Source organism: Panonychus citri, unplaced genomic scaffold (genome assembly GCF_014898815.1).
Source record: "Panonychus citri isolate SS breed McGregor unplaced genomic scaffold, ASM1489881v1 Contig00114, whole genome shotgun sequence".
NCBI classification, from domain to species: domain Eukaryota; kingdom Metazoa; phylum Arthropoda; class Arachnida; order Trombidiformes; family Tetranychidae; genus Panonychus; species Panonychus citri.
The window spans coordinates 114,439-138,627 of NW_026515519.1; the positions used below are offsets into that span (position 1 = coordinate 114,439).

The following is a 24,189-nucleotide window of genomic DNA, read 5'->3' on the forward strand; positions in this document are numbered from 1 at the left end:
ATTTGAAATTAGATTAAAATTTACCTGCAAGTCGAAGTGATGACATACGACTAAATTCTGGTTCTTCCAGCCATTTGTACATTCGACGAAAAGTTTCTCTTCCTGATTTAAGTTTACTCCAAGGTTTAGGATTCCTCAATAGATCAGACAGTGTTCCCTGGGATCGGCAAAGTACCCGTTGGGCGAAAATGGCCTGAGGTATTGAATACCTTTTAAGCTCTGCACTTATCCTTTGAGCAAGTTCTTTTGTATTAATCTCTTCAATCTCATCCGATGAACTGGCCACTGAACCGGGTTGTTGAAGTTGAAGATTGAGAAGATTATTTGAAGATGAATTATTTGCAGTTGAATTATCATTATTACTATTTGAATTGTTATTACTGTTATTATTGGTGTTGTTATTACTATTATTTGTAGAACTGGCATTCGTATGATTGTTGTTGTTGTTTGAGGATGAGGTTGAGGATGAAGAGGATGGTGTTGATGAGGTGGTTGAGACTGAACCTCCTCCTGATGAAGGTGTTATTACAGTTCCATGGTTATTGTCAATCTTTGAGCTTATTGTTAAACTTGATGAACGTTTACTTCCGGATGTTATTAAAACCGGTGAAACATTAATCTGTACAGAACCGGAAATAGAATTACCTGGATGATGTTGGATAACAGTTTTCTCTTCAGCCTAATATACAAAGTTTCCAGAAAATTGAGAGAAAAGTGAAAGTTTGTTGTGATTAACGAGCAATTAACAAGTAATCTAATTAGAAATCTAGTCTGTTTGATTCCCTTTTGCAATTAGAAAATGCTTTTGATTTTGGATTAACAAATTGTTATTTTCATCATCTTTCATCTTCATCCTTTTTGCTTATTATCAAATGATGATAGTAATCAGTATGGTTGGTGGGGGAATACTTACCGATTGAATTGCATTTACTGTTGATAAAAGAGCGACGGGTTCAGGGACACAAGCCGATCCAAGATCACTATTAGCAACCGATTCTTGGGATGATGATGAAGCCTGGACAATTGTAACTGGATGACCAGTTGGTACAATTGCCGCTGGGATGGGAGTTACTGATGCCTAAAAAATGATAATCATCATGTTGATAATGATAGTGGAGTGACCATTAGAATGAATCATTCATTAAGTTACATTATGAGTATCAAAAATGTGATCACATACAATTTGTTAATAGTCATCATACATTCACTTTTTTTTGCACAGTTATGTTGATGACAATTGACATACACCAACAATTATAATACAACAATTAAGAGCAAAAAGTTTGGGTAGAGATGCAATTTAAACGGTTTCATCTCAATTTCATATTTAAATGATGCAGGATGATTGGACACAGGAAGATAAATGATTTGTATTGATAAACACACAAATTAAAAAGGTGTCACAACAAATTGTTAAACCAAATGGTAATCAAAAGCAATTTCATTGATTAGGAATCAAAGGTTTTTTTTTGTAAATCAAAAGGTAACATTGATTATCAATGATAAATGAAAACTTAAAACAAAAGATTAACAATAAAAGTTGATTAACTTACCGATCGGAGGGAATTTGCTGTTGCAACAATAGCCAATGGAGTTGAGACAATTGTTGATGTTAATTGATGATGGTGGTGATGATGATGATTAATTGAGATGATGTAACCGGAATACCGGCTAGAGTGAGATGCTGGGCACTGGAAAGAGCTGCGGCTGCGGCTGCTGCAACAGCAGCCTGATGGTGTTGTTGTTGTTGTTGTTTGAGGATGAGGTTGAGGATGAAGAGGATGGTGTTGATGAGGTGGTTGAGACTGAACCTCCTCCTGATGAAGGTGTTATTACAGTTCCATGGTTATTGTCAATCTTTGAGCTTATTGTTAAACTTGATGAACGTTTACTTCGGATGTTATTAAAACCGGTGAAACATTAATCTGTACAGAACCGGAAATAGAATTACCTGGATGATGTTGGATAACAGTTTTCTCTTCAGCCTAATATACAAAGTTTCCAGAAAATTGAGAGAAAAGTGAAAGTTTGTTGTGATTAACGAGCAATTAACAAGTAATCTAATTAGAAATCTAGTCTGTTTGATTCCCTTTTGCAATTAGAAAATGCTTTTGATTTTGGATTAACAAATTGTTATTTTCATCATCTTTCATCTTCATCCTTTTTGCTTATTATCAAATGATGATAGTAATCAGTATGGTTGGTGGGGGAATACTTACCGATTGAATTGCATTTACTGTTGATAAAAGAGCGACGGGTTCAGGGACACAAGCCGATCCAAGATCACTATTAGCAACCGATTCTTGGGATGATGATGAAGCCTGGACAATTGTAACTGGATGACCAGTTGGTACAATTGCCGCTGGGATGGGAGTTACTGATGCCTAAAAAATGATAATCATCATGTTGATAATGATAGTGGGTGACCATTAGAATGAATCATTCATTAAGTTACATTATGAGTATCAAAATGTGATCACATACAATTTGTTAATAGTCATCATACATTCACTTTTTTTGCACAGTTATGTTGATGACAATTGACATACACCAACAATTATAATACAACAATTAAGAGCAAAAAGTTTGGATAGAGATGCAATTTAAACGGTTTCATCTCAATTTCATATTTAAATGATGCAGGATGATTGGACACAGGAAGATAAATGATTTGTATTGATAAACACACAAATTAAAAAGGTGTCACAACAAATTGTTAAACCAAATGGTAATCAAAAGCAATTTCATTGATTAGGAATCAAAGGTTTTTTTTTGTAAATCAAAAGGTAACATTGATTATCAATGATAAATGAAAACTTAAAACAAAAGATTAACAATAAAAGTTGATTAACTTACCGATCGGAGGGAATTTGCTGTTGCAACAATAGCCAATGGAGTTGAGACAATTGTTGATGTTAATTGATGATGGTGGTGATGATGATGATGATTAATTGGAGATGATGTAACCGGAATACCGGCTAGAGTGAGATGCTGGGCACTGGAAAGAGCTGCGGCTGCGGCTGCTGCAACAGCAGCCTGATGGTGTTGTTGTTGTTGTTGTTGGTGATGATGTTGCTGGTGGTGGTGATGATGGCTTGGTGATGGTGGTGTCATTTGAGCTGAATGATGGTGACTTGTTGATGAAGGTGGTGGACTGGAGGGAAGTCCGTTTAAAGAGGGTAACAGTGAGTTGGGTGAGTGTAAATTTACAGAGGAAGGACTTGAAGGTGATCCTAAACCTCGGGTAGAGTGGGAATAATCATAACCATTGGTGGGTGAGAGGCTTTTCTCGGTGGGTGATGCGAGTCCATTGGAATGGTAAGAGGATGGAGAAGATGCTAAATGAAGTGTTTGATGACTAGAATGATGAGGATGATGGGATGTTGATGATGATCCTGCTGTTGAACCTCCAGGAGGTGAAGATCCAGACAAACCGTTTGATGTACTTGAAGTCATCATGGCTGCTGCAGTGGCTACATGATTAGGATGATGGTGTTGTTGTTGTTGTTGTTGATGATGATGGTGGTGTTGCTGTTGCTGTTGCTGGAGGTGCTGTTGATGGTGTTGATGTTGATGTTGATGTTGGTGGTGATGTTGCTGCTGAGAAGCTGCATTATTGTTTACACCCATTGGACTTCCTGATGGTGATGATTGTTGTGAATGTGTCAACGGGGACATTGTCATTCCTGCAGCGGCAACAGCGACCATCTTATCATATTGAGATGAATAAACTGAATTGGAACCCATTGAACCCATCCCAAGGCCTGAACTGGTAACATTTTGCATCAGTGAGAAACCACCATTTCCATGATGATGACCATAGTGACTGAACTTATCAGACATGGTGGAAATGGGTGGTAAAGGTTGCAAGGGTGTTAAAGTGGCATAGCTTGAGGATGAGGTGGGAAATCCTGGCGGTGTCATCCGCCCATTCAGAGTCTGATAGGTGGGCTCAGTGTTGAGGACATTACGAAAATCGGTTGCATCAATCATCCTCGGATTATCACCGGTGGTTTCACTTGTATTACTATTTGCTTGTTCGTCAACAATTGGCGATGATGAAGTTGATGACGAGGGCGGTGATGATAAACGTCGATGTTTAGTCGCACGAGTAGTTGTAGTTCCACTATTCCTTGCAGTCGATGTTACCGTTAATCGGCTTTTCTTTCCTCGTGTACTTGTATTTTCTGTCTTAATGTTATTATTACTTTTACCTCGACGCTTCAAAGACACTGAACCTGAAATTGAAGGTTTAGAAAGTGAAGATGTTGTAGCAATTGAATTTAGTTCCGTTGATCGAGAACAATCAATCACAACTGAATCGATCTCTGTGGAATCAAGTTCAACGGTAACACCACTTTCGTCCTCTTCGTCTTCGTCTTCCTCTTCCTCTTCTTCTTCCTCTTCTTCTTCTTCTTCCTCCTCCTCTAAATCTTCACGTTCTACAATTAATTCAACTTGATCTAAAACCGAAGTAGGAACAACACTGACAACCACAGAAGAGTCACAAATATCACCTTCTTCACTTATATGGCCAACAATTTCTTCATTAACTTGCTCTTCTTCAACTAAATCAAGACCCGTTAATAAATCAGTCGAAGGTGAATTAGGTGAAGAGGTAACAGTATCAGTTAGAAGATTTAAATGAGAATCAGTTTGACCAACACTGGTCACGCTAACGATTGGGTCAACGAGAACATTATTTTCATCAACATTGACCAATTTCCTTGTCTCATCAGTTTCACCAACAATTAAACCAACACTTTCACTTGTAACCTGATTACTTAAGGCTGTTGTAGTTGTAGTACTAGTTAAGGATAAGGTTGATGAAGATTTTACTTCAACTAATTCACTAGTTGATGACAATGAGCCACCAGCAGCAGCGGCAACCGCTGCTATTTCAGAGACAATCTCATGGGCAGGTAACAATTCCGGTGGCTCTAAAACAGAATCAACAGAACAATCAATAGGATCAACAATAACAATAGAATCACCTAAATGTTGTTGATGAGAAAGGTTGCTGATGATTAAGTGAACCAGGTGACGATTTAAGGTGTGAATGTTGTTGCTGTTGATGATGATGATGATGATTTCGCTGAACAACAGAGTTGACCGGTAAAACGAGTACAGTTGTCGAAAGAGGTAAACTTGATGTATTGGTAATAACACCTCCGGTTAATGTGGATGTGATTCCTGTGATGTTGATATTGAACTGATACAATCGCCACTGATACTGTGTTGTAAGTTGCTGTTGACAACCGAGATTCTTTGTGGCCCAGACTCACTGAAGTTGTTTACCGTTTCTGTTGTGATAACTTCTTCTTCACCAATAATATCCTCTAATCCGCCTTCTCCAACTAATTCCTCTTGCAAAATAATTTCTCCTTCACGATTTTCTCCTTCTTCTCCTTGTTGTTGTTCTCGATTCTCTTCACCACCAACAACAACTTCTTCCTCCTCTATACTTGTTGTCACAACAATTGAACAAGAAGACGATGATGATGATGATGATGATGGTAGTATTGGTGATGATTTCTCCTCTGGTTACTAATGATGACGGAGATGAAGATAAAGATGATAAATGTAATGAACAATCAGTCGTAGATGTTGTTGTTGTTTTGTCGTTGTTAATGTTGTTGTTATCCTTGGATATCTTGAGTAACACTAACAACATTTTCCTCATCAGAATTGTTGTTATCAGTGGTTATCAATGGAGCGACACTGCTGCCATCCTGATTCTTGTTTCTCCCTTTAATTGTAACATTTACATTCTCATCATTGTTAACACAATCAAAATTGTTATTTTGCTTCATCTTATTGTCACAATTAACTTTATCATTAGTGTTTTCATCATCTTGCTCATTATCATTATCGTTGTAAGTGTTTGAATAACTGTTTGTATTACTGATAATACAACTGATACTCCTGCTACTTTTACCACTATCACTACTAATTAGATGATTATTATTATTATTGCTGATATTTTGTGTCTCCTTTATGATTTGTTTGAGTAAATGATTTAACAATACTTGGTGATAATTGAATTATTGGTTGGGTTGTTGATAGTGTTACCATTACCATACCTTCGGGTAGGATACATGGTTCTTGATTGTTGTCATCGTCGTCATCATTTTCAACTATACTTGTTATATTTTCTTCTGATTTTGATTGTAATCACCATGTCGTTGATTGGTGATACTCAGTAAATCCGATGAGTCGGATGATTCAACGAGTTCTGATCTTGTGGTGTCCATTGTTGGATCACATGAATCAATTGTCGGTTCAACTGCTGATAGAGATGTTAATGATTCGCTCGATTCTGGTATCGGTGATGTTGAATTGAACAGAGAAACATCATCTTCATGCAGAACATCATCACCTAGAGAATCTGAAGATAATTCCATGTCCATTGTCCAGAATCAGATGAGGATAAAGTTTTCGTTCTATTTTATTTGCTTCGATTTCTATTTGATAATTTTCCTTGATTTCGATTGTTATTTTCTCTTATTTTCGATTTTATTTGACTTTTCCTTTCCTTCAGTATTCCATTGCCATGATGATATCGACGATAAAGATAAATTATTCTTTAAACTTCTTTTTCTCTCTAAAAGCCAATTTGATGACGATGGATAAGTGTTTTCTCTTAATTGCTACTAGAGATGAAGAATTGAAACAATTCTCAGTCCAGGGAAAACCAATCGAATGTTGTATTGGAAAAAAAAGTTGAAATTCTCAGGGAAAAGTTGATTGTTTCTTCTCAATCAGAACAAAGTTACCTTTGTATCTTGTAGCTTATCTGTCGATATAATTCAATCAGTGGAAAATATCAGCAAGAAGAATGAGAAGAAAAGAGAGAGAGAGAGTTATGAGAGAAAAAGAGAATAATGAGAATGAAGATAATATATTGAGAGAAAAAGTGACAGGGAGATAATTTTGGGGAGAACATGGAAAAGGAGAAAGAAAGAGTAATAAGTAAGAGATTTGATTCGATCGAAGAGGAAGAAAAGAAAACGGATCGAAGTGTAGGCTGGTACTATTGTGGAAGAGAGAGTTTACTATTCGACAATCGATTAGGAAATAGTTACGAATTTTCATTCAGGGAGAAAAAAAGAACAAACAAGAAGGAGGAGGAAAAAGAAATAGAGTGAGTTTGAAATGGGAGAATTTGAGAGAGAGAACAAGAGACAAATACTAATCAATGGCCAAAACAGATCGAACCTTGAGATTGTTATTATCTCATCGAATGTTGTTTTCGATAGTTTCTTCTGAATCCTTTTCGAAACTCAACCATCAACACACAGGGAAAAGAAATCGAGTTCAAATATCGTGATGAATACGAAGAAATCCCTTGACCATCAGCCCTTCACTCGCCACTGGTTATTAATAAGACGATTGGGATACTCGAGACAATCAATTAATCGGTTAATTAAATGATTATTGGAAATGATCAGCGGATGAAATGTCGATGGTTTTTGTTTACTCTCTTTCTTGGTTTTCCTTTGGTTCTTATTGTTATTGTTATGATGTTGTTGTTATTTGTGTTGTTGGAGTGTTGGAGTTATCACTCCAAGAGTAAATCACTGAGAAAACAAAGAAAAAGATTTACAATCAAAGAGACAATTTAAATTAAATTTGGTTTATTTATCGATGATAAATTGATTAATTGACCACAGATTTAATTTTAATTTCATCTTCATCTTTAGCATTAAAAACAACCAGCATAAAGTAAAAAGAAAGTAAAATAGACAGAGGAAAAAAAGAAAGAGACAGTTCGTGTATATGAAAGAGAAAATAAAAGAAAGAAAAGAAAAGAAAGAGAAAAAGTTACGAATAAAAAATCAGTCTCTTCTCTTACCAAGATATTATTCCTATTCCTATGTTAACCCAATGTAACTCGCCATTTTGGCTTTTCTCTTACTCTCTTACTCTCTTACTCTTATTTCTCTTTCTCTCCCTCCCTGTCTATATCATCTTCATTCCCTGTCTTTCTTTTTCTCTTTCTTTCTATATATGAATATCATCATTACCCGAAAAGAGAAAAAAACTCCTCCAGTTCTAAGAGAACCTAAAGAAAGAGGAAGAAAGTAAATAGACAGAGAAGAGACTAGTCCCCTCATCGAGCATCCTCTGTACCTCCGTTCTCAATACACAAAGATACGAGCTAAAGGATGACTTGTCTTCCTCATCTTCATCTTCATCCTCTTCTCTCTTTCTCTCCTACTATTACCTCGATTTCAGTGTAATGCTGTTACATCCTCTTCTACCCCCTCTTCCCTTTACTTCTCTCTCTTTCTCTCTGTTAATCCGGCTGACTTACATTTCTCTCTCTCTCTTTTATTCTCTTCTCTTCTTTTCATTTTCTATTTTTCATTCTTCTACTTTTTCGAAATGATTATAACACTTTGGTTTCTTTGGTTACTTTTAATTCTCTTCTTGCATTGACCTTGAACAGAGATGATAAAAGTTCTAGTGACTCGTTTTCACGAACAAAAGTTCCATCATCTTCTCGATCCTCGAGGATCATTAACATTCTCATTTTAATTGGTTCAATTAACTTCTTTGTGATAATTTCATTTCTCTCATAACATAATCTTAATAATCTTCATCCATCTTTGAAGTCACTTTGTAATCTATTATAATAGAAAATATGATTTTCATTTTTGCTTCCAATCTACAGACAAGATCTTTTGACCAACAATTAGTTGATTATTTTGTTGAATTTTATATTTTGTGAAAAATTGAAAATTTTAACAGCGAAAAATTGATTTTCTACTTTTGTCCATTGATACAAAATAAATCATTTCAATAAATTCACTAAATTTATTATTAATTTTAATTGTACAGGTAAACGTTAAAATGATAATCAACTCTTATTTATGTAATACAATAATTAAATTGCGAACAGAGCAAATAAAACGACTCAAAAAAAGGAGGACAATCAAAAGGAAGGTGGGGAAATGTGCAAATTAGTTAACTAATTGAACTTAAGATTAAATTAAGATTACGGAAAAACTTGGATGGGATATTGCAAGGGTGATAATTATCATTATTTGATTGTAATTATGGCGATAATAATTATGTCCACGGAACTTGTTTAATTGGTGGGTTTGTATTCAATTAACGTTGCATTGAGATGATGATACTTTAAGTAAAATGTCCAATATCGTTCGAGCAAAGTAAGAAGAGGTTACTGATCGCTCTTCAGCGTAAAAGTCCTCGAGACTTTTTTCACCAGTTTCTTTGTACTTTTGAACGGATTCAGAAATGATCTGGAAAACAAGACAATAGAAAATTAATCAGTCGCAAAATAAATCGATAATTGTGTCTATCTTACCTTGTCAATGTCTAAAATACTTTTGAATTTAGACAAATTTCAGGATTTCTTTCGAGGACAATGTACAAAACTATTATAACCTGAAAAATGAAGAAAGTTGTTAACAATTATCCTTAATAAAATTTGTATTCAGTAATTTACCTCGACAAAAATTTGACGATATTCTGGTGTTGATATTTTTCCAAGAAGTTTTTCAACAAGTAGAGCAAAATTGAGTTCATGTTGTGTCATCTCTGATAATGTCGGATTGGATGGTAATAGTTCACCACAAATAATAAGGCCTCCAGGTATGCGTTTAAGAATTTCCCATATTTTATCGTAGAAACTTCGAGGGACTCGACAAAAAGCTCCGTCGATTTGTCTTTTCTCGTGAACGGATAGATTCTCATCGGTCATCAATCGGTATAATATTTTCCTTAAATGACTTGGGGCAAGAGCTTCAAGTTTATTTTGCTTCTCCCCTTTGAAATCAAGGTACAATTTGATTGCCTCGATTACTGAACCAATTCTTATTTTAAGAATTCCATGGAAAAGGTGAGGATTAGTGGACATGAGACGACCAATGTAAAGTGTTATCTCTTGTTGTAAAACAGCTTCATATGGATCTTGGATGGTTGAGTAAAGAAGAGCATGAATCTCTTTGGGTGTTAATGGATGGTCAATTATCTGTTCTGGTCCACCAAATGAACCAATAGTAATTTGTTTACCATTGACTAGAATCGCAGTGATATAAGGTGAAATAGAATCAACTAATTTCTTCAATACAGATGAACAATATCTGACCACTGACCAGTGTCGAAGAGCACCAGCTTGTCGCATTAAACGTTCCAACTTATCCTTAACTGTGTGTCCATCGTGTAAACAAAAATAAGGACCTTCTCGTTCCCAGATTATACCAAGTAATTGACTTTGAGCATAAAGGGTATCACTATGTTTCAATGCTTCCATGATATCGGGCCATGTGGGTAAATTTTCATACGTTTTCCTAATATTTACATCCATTGGTTCATTATAAGCCAAAGCTTTCGGTATATCAGCTAGTGATTGGTAACCAATGTTATAAGTGTGTTCCAATTGACGGAAGGATTCAAGTTTGGGAAGAGCATCGCTTGGTAACAAATGAAGAAAGTCAAGATGCTCAATACAAGAAGAACTGATTAAATTTTGTAAACGTCCAGTTTTAACTTTAAGACAAGAGTCAAGGATTCCTTTTAAATTGTGCCAATAGGTCCAACATTTCACGAAAATGGACATCACGAAGATGCTCTTCACGTATCAACAGGCAAACAGTTGGTCTACCGGACATCCGCCAATATTTTCCGACAAAATGAAGATCATTTTTAATATCATCAATTAAAAGAGCCATATCATGGGATAGATAAAATCTGATATCTCAAAATTAATGGATAACATAAAATGGTTTGACCACAAATGCGATATAATTTACTAGTCCCTAATGCACCAATAGGACGACTGGGACGACCTTTTAATCCCAATTTTTTATTAACACCTAAAAACTCATAAACTTGGACTAGTTGAGAGGGAGGCCAAATTTGAACGGGTTCAACTTCGAGCGGAGTTTGAGTTTGAATTCCGTATGTTGCCATCATTGCTTGTAATCTCATTGATTCAGCTATGAGAACCACTTGAACAACAATATCACACCCGGTTCCCTATAAGATATAAGAATTAAGAAATACACAGTAATTAGATGAGTTTAATTTGCTTTGTACAATCAACTAAATTAAATATAACTATTGGAAAATATTTACTACTAATTGTAAAATAAGAGATAATGATTAACATAAAGTTGAATTTGACTTACAAAAGCTTTACGCTGAATTTGCCGTAAGGAAAGACCAGAGAGAGAAAATTTCACCTTTCTTGATTAAAATAAATTCTTAATTTTTCTTAGACAATTAAATGTAATTTTTACATAAATCTCAATTCCTCTTCATGATTGATTATTTAAAATGTTACAAATCAAACTAATATTAGAGAGCAATCAAAAATCAATCAACTATTAGTAACAAACAATTCTAAAAAAATAATCTCATTAAATCATTGTCAATGTTAGTCAATTTTAAATTAAATCAACATGATCAATTAATTGTCATAACATTTGCTATTAATGGATATATTCAAACTTAAAATCGTGCAGTTGAACAAACCGATTGATTAAATTTCGTAACACTAATCATGCTACTAATTATCAACATATCAAATTTCGAGTTCAATTAGAAAAGTGTTATTCAAATTGGAGTTAGAAAAAGAAAGTTAATTGTTAAATGTAAATAGTGAATTAGAATTAAAAGTTGGAACATTGAAAACTGACCTGAAACGCTGAGTATCTTCCCGTTTTTTTGGGTCTACTGTAGCTCGGCATGTACCTTCGGATGGGGTCAAGTTCATTTATATGTAAAAGGCCAGAAGAAATTAATTGTGTGATGATGAAAAGCGCTTGACCCATTAGAAAAAGGCTACTGTAATCACTTCCTTCTTGACTAGCAATTTTTGGCATCGAATTGGGTTCAACTTTTTCCGCATCAATATACTCAGGAGGAGTATAAAAATATTTAGGTATCAGGTAATCACCAAAAATAGGATCACGATGAACAATTTTATCCATTAACATTTGAGTATATTCGTTAACTTGTTCAATATTATTAGCAAATAAACCATCAATTATAAGGAAACAAATCATCACAGGCCATTCACATTCGATATTTTCGTATTGTTGAGTTTCGCCAGGTCGGTATAGCCTCGTCCTGTCTATATATATATAAAAAAAATCAGAGAAATTAGATAAATATTTGCATATACGAGGAGGGGGAAAAGGTAAATTGTGTCAGTTTTATTGGGACTAACCTTTTCCTTCAAAGACTGTACCATATCCATCACGAAGAAATCTCTTTAATCCATAATGTCCTTTCAATTTTTTCAAAATTTTCTTCTTTGTATTAGAGTAAAGTAGTTGATCATGTGTTGCAAAACATGGCCAACTAATTGTTGCAATTAAACTTGCATCAGTATTTTAGAACTTGACTCGAGGTAAAAGTGTTTCAAAGATACTTCGATTTCGTGAGTGAGCATCAATATCGACATAAATTACACTCCATGAGGCACCTTTTTCACCAAACAAATTGCATCCATTAATTGCTTCTAATGCAGATTTAGCCATTCCAATAGAAGATGCATGAATTTCTGGTGTTCCATCGTTATATTTACTTCCACGTTCCCACATACCAAAATCAGGAGTTCTGTAAGCTCTTTCAACGTAATAGACAAGATTCTGAACAAAATTAACTTCATCCATAGTGTAAATTATTTGAAGACCAGAAGAAATCATTTGTACAAGTAGAAGAAGGTATAATGAGACAACGTCGATTTGAAGATGACCATAATTTGGACAATCGGTTAAAGGTAAACCGGTGTTTAAATCAAATTTTGAGTGTATCGCATGACCAGGATTCTGATTTGTTTTGAACATTTCAACCTTATCCTTGGATTGTCTCATCCAAGCAAATAAAATACCTCGCATACATTTAACAACAGACTGACCAAGTTCGTAAGCTTTACCATTATCATCGTCGATTCGTTTAGTGTAAGCTTGATAAAGAGCCCAAATGGCAGTTGAACAATAAAGAGTATCTCTAACATGAGCTTCACGTAGTTCAGATGATAATCGAGGAAATAATCCACTAGTTGGTGATTGGAATTGCAGAAGTTGCCTTTTAACTGAAGAGAAAACAAAAGAAAACAAAAGAAAGTTGAGTAAATGTAAAGGATAGAAAAGGTTGAAATGGCGTTTGAGAAGAAGATGAGGTGACAACAATTAAAAGGTAAACAGAAAAAAAGATGATGAAAATAAGATGAATGTTAACACCAAGGAAAAGGTAAGAAAAACCAAGAGAGTAAAATGTTCAATTTTTTATTTACCTTGTCCATAGAAATGATCTAATTGTCGTATGATATCAGCATAATTAGCCATCCTCATGGCTTCGGCGACTTCTTCTTCATTTAAATTAGATGCAATTCTTTCCTTGCGTAATTTGGACATATCATACAATTAAAAAGATGAGATTTTCCAATGAAATGAAAAAAAAAGCCGATGAAGGGAAATAAAGGAGAGGAAAACAGTTGATTGTTGCTTATCAATTAAGATAAATTGTCCAAAAGAGAAATAGTTATCTCAGTTAATTGTTCACTGTAAAGGTGAGAAAAATGAAAAACGATAACAACATTAACACCTAATCAACAAAATCAATTGATTGAATCAAACAACAACAACGAGACAAAAAATATTTACATTTATCAGAAAAACAGAAAAACATAAAAACAATCAAGAGGTTAAAGCGAAAAACAGAAAGAAAAAGCTCCACCTGGTGGATTCTTTTTCTTCTAATTTTTAGTCAAACTCAATTTCAATTTTCAATTTCCATTTTGTTCAATCACCTAAACATCCAACTCTAAACTCAGAGTAATTGCGAAAAAAAAACCGCAGATAAACTTAATCATTGAAATTGTATTACAAATAATAAGAAGAATAAAAATGAATCTCAAATCAGTGGAGAATATGAATGAGTGGAAATGAAAAAAGAAAAGAAAATTCAAATTCAAATTTGGCGCTTCTCTTATTATGACGATTCTAACCAAGCCCTGGTGGGCGTTTCTCTCTCTCATTTTGTAAGCTTTGATCTTGGATTCAAGTCTCCAAGAGTTGATCCAACACACTCACAAAGGCTTCAAGAAAATGGATTTACAATAGTAACTTAATACAATGTGTGATCTGATTGATTAATTTTTACCTTATTTTGTTTTTCTTTTTGTTAATTATATTTGTTTTAATATAAATTGTAGACTAACCATTTATTTTTTTGTTTCATTTTCATTTATACTTGGAATCACATTGTTGTCATTAATAGTTGCCACCCAAAAGAGAGAGGAGAGAAGAGAGAAAGAAGAGAGAGAGAGGTTGAGAAAGAAGAAGAAGAGAGAGAGAGAGAGACACACCATCCATCTTTCCATCCACCACCATCATTATCATCAGATTTTGTTATACCAACATCCTGATGAGTGCTCCAGAAAGTAACAATGATACTCCACCGCCTGTTTTCAAATATAAGATAGGTGAGAGAGTTTTAGCTCGATGGTCAGATGGTAAAGATTATCCAGGAGTGGTTGCCAGTTATTTTCCCGATGGTGCGTATAATGTTATCTTTTATGATGGTTATCGGAAGAAGGTTAAGCAAAAGTATATGGAACCACTTCCAGAGGATTATGAGAAGAAAGAATTTCCCGTTGCTCTTATATCACCAAGTAAACCATCTAAAGCTATTCAACAGACTGTGGTTGATACAACTATTCCAATTCAAACTGAGAATGATAGGACACCCAAGATGGAGGTTTCATTAGTTCCAGTGTTACCAAAGAAAGAATTTTTCATTGAAGAGGATCACAATCATTTTAAATGTCCGGCAGAAAATTGTACAAAAGCATTTAGGAAAGAAAAAGCTTTATCTGGACATTTGAAACACTATCATCCTGAATTAGCACCACCAAAGAGACAAAGCAAACCGCCTTCAACTAAATCAGAGGATTCACCGAAACCAAGTGAAACCGAACAGCCAGTTAAAAGTAAACAGCCGAGTAAAAGTCAAGAGAAACTTAAAATTGGTACAACAGTCGAACCGAATATCAAAACACCATCAAAATCTTCACACAAACAAAATATCTTGGCAAATTTAACGGCCAAAAACAAGGAAAAGGAGGAAAAGGAGGAAAAAAAGGATAAAGAGGATAAAGATCTCTTAGCAAGACTACAAGAGGAACCTAAGGCGACATTGGGTGAACAGTTTCAAAGCAAATCATTAACAACAAATGACCAGAAAAATAAACCTATTTTAAGTAGCGAGCTCACAACTACTAGCAATCAAGAGGAAGTGAAATCTACAATTAAACAAAAATCACCGATGAGAGTGGATAAAGGTGATGAAAAACAAGTTCCAATTACATTAGCAACACCAACTAAACCACCAGAAAAACATTCTATGGTCAAATTGGCTACTCCAGTTCAATCTACTAATGATAAAACTCCTAAAATGGAAGTCTCCTTAGTTCCAGTATTACCACATCCAAAGAAAGAGTTTTTCATTGAAGAGGATCACAATCATTTTAAATGTCCAGCTGAAAATTGTACAAAAGCATTTAGAAAAGAAAAAACTTTATCTGGACATTTGAAACACTATCATCCTGAATTAGCTCGACCCCCTAAAAGAAAACAACCATCACCACCAACTCCATCAAAACCACCAAAATCACCTAAACCACCAACATCATCAATTCCACAAAATCTACACCAAAATCAGAAAATAATTCATCTAAAACCAATAACCAACTTCCAATTAAAATAATAGAAACACCTAAATCTTTACCAGTAGTGCAAACGCCATTAAAAACACCACCAGCATCATTACCATCACCAACAGTGGCAGCTACAGTCACACCAACAACACCAGTTAAAGAACCAACTAGTAAAAGCTCATCAAAAAGTAAAAAAGTTAAAAATGACCAACAAAAATCGTCAACTGTAAATAAAGAAGGCACTGTCACCAGCCAAAAGTCATCAACTAAATCTAGTAGTAAATCTAAAAGTAATACTGGAAAACAGACTAATCCATTGTCAAACAATTTAGAGACATCAACTCCGTTCAAAACCACTCCTGATACACATTTAAAAAGTAATTTCAATGTATATATGCCCTTGGAACTACAAGTGCCATGTGAATTAAATACGTCAAATTCACCAGTGACTCTATTCAGTCCCTCACCAATTGGTAAAGATACACATCCACCTCTTCCTCCTCTCACTCCCTTACCGACAAAGAGAAAGGATTCACATTCTCGTCCATCTGATCACAATAATCAACCAATCACCCAACCACCACCACCACCACCACCACCAACTACGACTGGTAAAAAGAGAGGACGTAAAAGAAAATCTGAACTATTGGAAGCATCAACTGACTTTATCCGTTTCAACAGCGAGTTAAACAAATCAAATAAATTGCGAATTGTTGAAAAGGTTTCAAGTGTTTCACCATCAATGTTGATGTTAGATGAATCCAATCCTATTCCAAATTCTGTTCTTCCATTTAGTGATCCTCGAACTATACGAGAAATTCACGAAAGTGATGATGTCGATGAATTGGTCAATTGTATCTGTGATTTAAGAAAAGAATCTGGTCTAATGGTTCAATGCGAATGTTGTCTAACTTGGCAACATGGTTCATGCCTTGGAATCAAATCAGAGAAAGATCTTCCTGAAGTCTACGTTTGTTTCATATGCAAAAATCCTCGTGGATGTCGTGAAAAATCTCGATATAATTATGATTGGACTTGGTTGAGAAATGGTTCACTACCTGTTCTACCTGGAGACAGTCAATATTTAAATAAAATCAATTCTTCAGATGCTCTACTTAACAAGAAAAAGATCATGACAACTAATCAACTGTTAAGCGCTGCATTAGAAGTAGTAAATGTTATACATGACTTGAAACGAAAAATAGCAATGGTAGATTCTAAAAGTATTGATCTAAGTGCTTGGAATAGTTCCTGGTTACACCTAAAGAGTCAAAAATAATTTCGACGCAACAAGATATTGTTCAAAATGATTTTGCTACATTGAAAGCAAATGAGAACGATATGATTAACGATATATTGGACTTTTCGAAAAACATTCTGGAAACAGTTCCAACTGATCAAGATAAAAATGATGTTCCTGATGATCTTGAGAATGAGATTGCTGAAGGAACTGATTTAATTGATTTTATTGCATCATCTTATGGTGAATTAAATGGAATCAAGGAGGAAGAATCAATTAACCATGTGACCAATCTAACATCATCACAATTAACCGAAGAAACATCTAAATTAAACCCTAGCAATGGACCAGATTTTCAGTTAGTTAAAGATGAACCAATGGATTGTGAGGAAATGATTACTAATTGTCAAGATCAATTGTTACCCAAACAAGAAACAAAATCAGATTCATTAGATATTAAACCTATTCTATCACTTGGCGGTGATCATTTGACTCCAAGAATACCAACAATAGATTCTAGTTTTGACTCAGAAAAGGCTTTTAATTCAACAATTAAAATGGAAGTGAATATTAATCATCATCATGAAACAGCAATTAAAGAAGGTAAGTGAAACATTACAACATTAAGACAATTTTAAAGAGTTCTAATTGTTTATATATTTTTTTCTCTCGTTTTCTTTTCATCTGTTTGTTCAGGGACAGTAGAAGATGATCATCAAGCTATTTGTCGACAAAATTTAATCGACCATATACTGGATATTCAAAATCGACTGGAAAGAGATTAGATCTTCTCGAATCTAAAGTAAATGAATTAGAAAGAGAGTATGGGCTTGACCTGACCCAGTTAAAGTTGAACAAGATACTTTCACCTTTAAAACATAATTAAAGATCTTTATAAGGATTTAGAAATTGTTCATAAGATAAGTTTATGTACGAGATGAGTTTGTAAATAATAAAACGAACCAAATTAATTTAAAACATAACCAATTGAACATTCAAAATGGATTCATTCAACTAGAATTGGCTATTCACAAAAAAAAATGATTCGGATGCTGAATATTAATCGCTGACAAAAAAAAAGATTATCTAACCAGTTAAAACTGTTGCCTTCGTCACTTCATTGTCATCTTTCATCCTTTCATTGAGCTTTTCACAGGATAATCTCACAATTAATCATCTCACATGGAATCGTTTCTTCAGTATTTTCATTTGAAAAAAAAATCATCTGTATTTGTAACTCATCATCTCTCTCTCTCACTCCTTCACTCTCTCTCTCTCTCTACTTCCTTTTGCTTAATACCTTACAACCAGCTTATAAATTCAATGTATTATAATCAATTCCTACAGATAATTGTCTTAAATATCTAAATAACGCAAAAAAATTAAAAAAAAACCTTAAAATTGAACACATTGAGTTGAAATGTTCATTTGAAAAGCCGAAATGAAACAGCAACAGCTGATCGCAACCATTTAGATTAAAGAATTAACAAAAATAGTAAATGACGAACCTGAATTGTAATCAATTTTAACGTAATTGTTGATTGCATCTCGCCAAATCATCTAATCCATCACTGATATTAAATGAAACATCATTTGTGTATCAATCTAAATTAGGTTACCTTGTTTTTAGGTCTTTCTGATCATCTGAAAGGGGGAGAAAATACTTGAATTAAATAATTGCAGTAAAATGAACAATTTGATGAATAAAATGTAAAATCTACAAATCACAATATTCTTAATCATTTTATCTCATTTCATATTCCAGTACTTGAGAAAAATGAACATTTAATCAATAAAAACATAACAATGATTGAGAATATGTTTAAGAAATAATTAAATTGAAAGCATAAGAATAATAAAAACAAAGCGACAAGTTAAAAACGAAAAACTCAAAACAAATCAACAAAACTCACCATCAATTGGAATATGAATTTAGGCAATCAGATTAAATTTGTCAATTCATATTTACCAAAATCATAGTATAATTAGACTTATAAGCCTTAATTATCCCAATTAAATTTAACAATCAGGATAATGAGTAAAGAAAACAATCATCTGTCTTCAATAAGAGAGACATAATCACCAATAGAAACACCAACAAATATCAAGTAGAAATAAACATGATCACAAATTAATAGGAAGAAAAATTATCGATCCCCGTTGATCACCACAGGTTATAATTAACGAATTAACTTAATTAAATCACAATTAAAGTCAACTTTTCATTAGTAACAATTAGAATTAAAATCAAGTAACAATAAACAAACAATCAACAAGAAACCAAATGATTAGAAAGCCAATCAAACTTGACATCGAATCCAAGAGGTGGCGCTGTTGTCCCATAAACGAAATCAGATCAACTCAAAATTAACTGAATGAAAATTTGAATCAAATTAAAATGAGTAAACAATTAAATCAATTATCTTGTATAAATTGATTATTGAACATTGAATTCCGATCATGTTAATATGTTCAATATTAATGGTAAGTTTTGACTGAAACTCTAAGGGAAACTGGATGGAAATTTGTTCACAAATGAAACTTTTAATAAATCAAATTAGATGAACAATTGAGACTTTAAATTAAATCACTGAATCAATAAATTTCTCATCATAATGATAAAGACTTAAGCTTTATCATTTATTAACAATCAATTGCCTAAGGTGGTGAGAGTGGGAGGTTAAGTAATATGGGGAAAACTATTGTATTATTAAAGTGGATTGAAGGATTTACTCTCATGTTTAAATTGATTTTCATCTTTAATATCGGGTGACCGAAAATGAGTGAGCATCTCAAGAATGGTAGGTCCTAGAATAAAATTTCAAACGCCATTGAAAGCGCCATCGATCAATTATAAATCGTGAATTTTTTCAGAATTTTCGAAGTTCATGCAGCTGTGGTTCTTATTTAGGGCCAAATCGCGATTTTCTATGAGAAATTTATAATGGAAAGCAATTTCGTTGATTCCGGCCATTTTTGATTTCAAGAACCTTACTTCAGATAATGATGAGCTTAAGTAATTAAGATAATAGGTCAGAAAGAATGTCTTTGACCGAAAATTTTGAGTCCAAAGTCAACCGTTCGCTTTTCAGGCCACTTGATATCTTGAGAACCGTGCGTCCTAGAAAAAGCCGAACATTTTGGACTCATGTCATTACTTTTTAAAATGTATAGAAACGTGGGTCCAAAACTTAAGGTTCGTGAGATGCTCACTCATTTTCGGTCACCCGATAGTTTATTAATTATGAATGAATTGTAATAATTTACATTCAGTGTTTTGTAATATAAAGTTCAGGGTATGGTAATAAATTACTATTAACTTATGAAAAAGTTGTTGATAAGTTGAAACGAGAAATGAAAATAGATATTAAGAAAGTTAATATTATCAAATGGCCGGAGGCAAATTAGTAAAGATTATTAATATTTATCAAATGATAAAGTTAAATAAACAATATAGATTTAATCTAGAATTTAAAATTGAGACAGAAATAGTGAAATTCTGACCATTTCCCTGAAAAATTGCCCGAACCACCATGAACCTAATTAGATCTGAACATTGACTGAACTTAAAGTTTTTCATCCATTAGGATTTTCAAGGTGATTTACATGATAACCATGAGCCTAAATAGATGATAACTAAAATATCCATGAGCATAAATATATTTTCATGGATCAGTTGGTTGATTCATTTTCCATGTGAAGATGATTACTGTTGATCGTTGTTGATTAGAGTCAATCAAAGGTGGTTAACAGGAGCTTTTCAGATAGAGAGAGAAAGTTATAACAATATAACCAGAATTTAGAGAGAATCATGAAAAGTGGGTGGTAAAAGGGATTGGCTTGGAAAATGAAAGAAGAGAAAAAAGTTCCAGAATCAGAGTTGGATGAAAAAAAAAGTTCTAATACTCTTTTTATATTAGATTACATTATAAGGAAAAAAATAGCGAGTAAAACAAAAATAAAGTTATCCACTTGTAAAAGTCACTTTTCAACTTCACACTGACCTAGGGTCATCATGATGATGACCATCATCATAATCATTGTTAATACACATTATGTTTCTTTCCTTTGATCTTCCAATTTTTCCAACTGATTGAGCTTGTTGTTCAAGAGTGAGAGAAAATCCAAGAGCAAAGTTTGAAATAATATCGAAAGTTATAATGATAATAATGTCGTTGTTGTTGTTGTTGTTGTTGATGATGATGTTGAGATGATGGCGGTGGTGGTGGTGTTTGCTGGAGGGGGAAATGAGTGATGGTGAATAGGAAAAGGAAAAGATGAAAAAACCATTTATTCATCACCAATTTTTGTGGAGACATGCTAACCCATTTTCACTTAGGACCTTTTAAATTCTTTGAGATCATCATTCACCCCAAGAATAAATATCATCTGTAGTTGACTGGAACAGTTTTCCACCATTACTGATTTTTCTTTCAAATTCACCGTTAACTTTTGATTTTTTCCTATTTCTTGTCTTTTCCATTCATCAGACTCTAATTGATCTTTCTAATTAATCAATTGTTATATCATTGATATTTATTGTCACTGGTCTCATTGATTGTTGCGGTCAACCTTTCCAATATTCAATTTGATTCATTGAGAGCAATAAAAAGTTGATTAAACTAATGAAAATTCATTAAATTAAATTCGATAATAATATAACCATTATTATCCGATACATAGAATCTTCATTATAAATGCTACAACATATTTGTATCTGGGAGTTTTTCATTTCCATCCGAAGACAAAGTTTACTTTTGAAGGAGAAAAAAATTTACCCAAATGATGATTATTGCTAAGGGATGAAGATGACAATTTGAGGCATTATTATTGATTTTAAGAATCTCATCATCATCATCATGTTCATCATTCCAATCTGATGTATTGAATAATACTTAGAATGAAACAAGATGAGTAAACACAGACAAGTAAAAAAGATGATTAGAGATGAGGATAAAAGATGGCTTCCTTAAGTAAGTCAATAGATTCCAAATTTCTATATTATGCCCTAAGGCATTATAAATCTTGAGTTAATTTATTGAACTGAGTCAAAGTGATTGCTTTTGGTTTGATAAAGGAGAAAGAGGGAGAGGAGACAGTTGGATGATGAAGATAATGATGATGATTGAAAATGAAGAGCAAGAAAGAAACAGAGAGAGAGAGAGAGAGAGAGAGAGAGAGAGAGAGAGAAGACAAAGATGCTAAAAGAAAATATTCTTTCCAATCTAAGAACAGTAGGTATGTAGCATAACGTGAAAGAGGAGGAGTCTGTGAATGAAAAATAAAATATATACAAGACTAAATTTTAAAAGAGTCTAAACTGGGTAGCCTCAGGCAGTTTTGTCCATTAACGTTCGGAAATGCAATAATTGATAATAAATAAAGTGAATCAATATAACTAATAGCTGATTGCTAAGATCACTCAAACAAATCAACGTTAATGTTAAATACAAGAAAATGTTATGGATTGATTTTTCAATTTATTACTAAAGTCACTTAAACATTTTAACGCCAATAACAGGAAAAATTAAACAATTGATACGATTTAGTTAAAGTAATTCCAACATCTGACTGCTAACAAAGATGATAATTGAAAGGAATAATTTTACAATTTATTACTAAAGTCACTTGAAATATCTTGTGTGACAAAAGTTTAAAGTGGTTCAATTGTTTCTATTATATTTCATTTATAGCTTTACTGTCTTTTACATTCGAGCAAAGTATAATGTACATCCTCATAAACAAGCAATTTTCTATTGTTTGTTCTAGAATATGAAACAGCGCAGAAATGACCTCCTAATTCCTTTTATAAAGCAAAGAAACCAAAAGTTTGTCAGTCTTGATTTTGTTCTCATCCTTGTGATTCCTTCTGCTACCTTTGTGCCTTTTTGTGTTTTCCCAACCATCCTCAACGTTTAGTTTTAGTCTCTCCCTTTGTGTCTCTCTTACTTGTGTCTCTCTTATCTGTGTCTCTCTCTTTACTTGTGTCTCTCTCTTTATTTGTGTCTCTCTCTTACTTGTGTCTCTCTCTCACTTGTGCCTCTCTTCCTTGTGATTAACCCCTTGCTCTTTCCACCCTGTGATTTCTATCTGCTTTGGTTATTTCAGCATCACAGCCTTATTTTTGGATTCCATTTATACAGTTATCGGTAAGTCAACAACTATCTAGTATAAAACGCTCATCGCTATTAACATTAGTTTATTTCATCCCTTTTGTTACATCGATAATATTCACACGCTCGTTTCATCACCTTAAGTTCATAGTAATGGCTCACAAATTTATTTATCCATCAAATTATGATGAACTTTACTTGACGCTCATCTAGCCAACCGGAGAAGATGACGAAATTGCCAACATAGAGCTCAGAGGATATTCTTATGATAGACGATGAAGTTGATCAGCTCTGCCGTGAGGCTGAATACCGCCCTCTTTCGGATATTCATGCATCATCGCCAAGTGAAAGAACAACCCAGATTTAGTTATCGACGAAATTATTCATCCTGATCCTGAATCCAACAGAAACACCGATTGCTCTTGACAGTTATTTCTTGATGATTCACGCACCATAACCATATCAGCACCATCTTCACCATGTTTCCACAATTCACAAGAAAGTGATGCTGAAAATCAAATTGATTTGTATAGAACCTGAAATCGAATTCCAGGTAAGTGATAGTGGTTGGAAACCAACTCACGGTTTCATTACATTAACTAAGCTACTCAAAGTACAAATAGGCAATGCTACATCAGTACAGCTTAGATTTCTTGAACATTTCAGACGCAATAAATGCTGCTTATGAACGGTTCATATATAGCTCCATTGCTGAAGCTGCACCAGCGGACATTGTTAATTTAACCTTTTCTAATCCTAGAGATGGTCGTCAACTTTACATTAACTTGAGCTCAAATTTCGATAAACAGAATTTCTAGCTAGAGCGGAAAACTGCTCAATCTAGCGGTGCATTTTTAGATGGTAAAGCATTAGAAATCATGATGAAAATTATAAAAACGTGTCAGGATCTGGACGAAGGTTATCAGCAGTTATTACCTCCAGATAATCTTTCAACAAACGTCGCTCAACTGTATGTATTAAGAACAAAGACGAGTTTTGTGGATACATGCCTAGCAGTTGGTAAATTTCTAGCAGATATGCATAGTGCTCAATGGTCTGCGCTGATTCGTTATAATAAACACCAGAAATTGTTAGCCGCACAGCTTTTCAGTGAGCTATCTATAGATATCGACAAAGCT

At 33.8% G+C, this 24,189-nt stretch overlaps 2 protein-coding genes, 1 long non-coding RNA gene and 1 pseudogene across 3 annotated transcripts in view; 1 reads left to right on the forward strand and 3 right to left on the reverse strand.

Annotated features, from left to right (window-relative positions):
* Nucleotides 1-6,410, reverse strand: part of LOC128390073 (putative uncharacterized protein DDB_G0277255) — a 51,187-nt gene extending 44,777 nt beyond the window's left edge. The window contains exons 1-8 of the mRNA XM_053349736.1: nt 6,179-6,410; nt 5,286-5,540; nt 5,070-5,193; nt 2,857-5,020; nt 2,220-2,384; nt 1,893-1,985; nt 914-1,078; nt 25-679 (exon numbers count right to left, since the gene is read on the reverse strand). Coding sequence (XP_053205711.1) covers nt 25-679; nt 914-1,078; nt 1,893-1,985; nt 2,220-2,384; nt 2,857-5,020; nt 5,070-5,193; nt 5,286-5,540; nt 6,179-6,410 — 3,853 coding nt within the window. The remainder of the gene's footprint in view (nt 1-24; nt 680-913; nt 1,079-1,892; nt 1,986-2,219; nt 2,385-2,856; nt 5,021-5,069; nt 5,194-5,285; nt 5,541-6,178) is intronic.
* LOC128390059 (uncharacterized) lies at nt 400-1,682 on the reverse strand. Its single transcript, XR_008325574.1, has 3 exons — nt 1,554-1,682; nt 914-1,078; nt 400-679 (listed from the first exon to the last, which is right to left on the reverse strand). It is a non-coding gene; the product is annotated as an uncharacterized LOC128390059 (long non-coding RNA).
* Nucleotides 6,411-8,815: 2,405 nt separating the features above from the next.
* Nucleotides 8,816-13,650, reverse strand: LOC128390053 (probable phosphorylase b kinase regulatory subunit beta; annotated as a pseudogene).
* Nucleotides 13,651-14,042: 392 nt separating this feature from the next.
* On the forward strand, nt 14,043-18,343 carry LOC128390054 (PHD finger protein 20-like). Its single transcript, XM_053349722.1, is given in 4 exon segments — nt 14,043-15,723; nt 15,726-16,953; nt 16,956-17,540; nt 17,634-18,343. Coding segments are annotated over 4 exon segments (3,219 nt in total). The 5' UTR covers nt 14,043-14,406; the 3' UTR covers nt 17,723-18,343.
* The last annotated feature ends 5,846 nt before the right edge of the window (nt 18,344-24,189 follow it).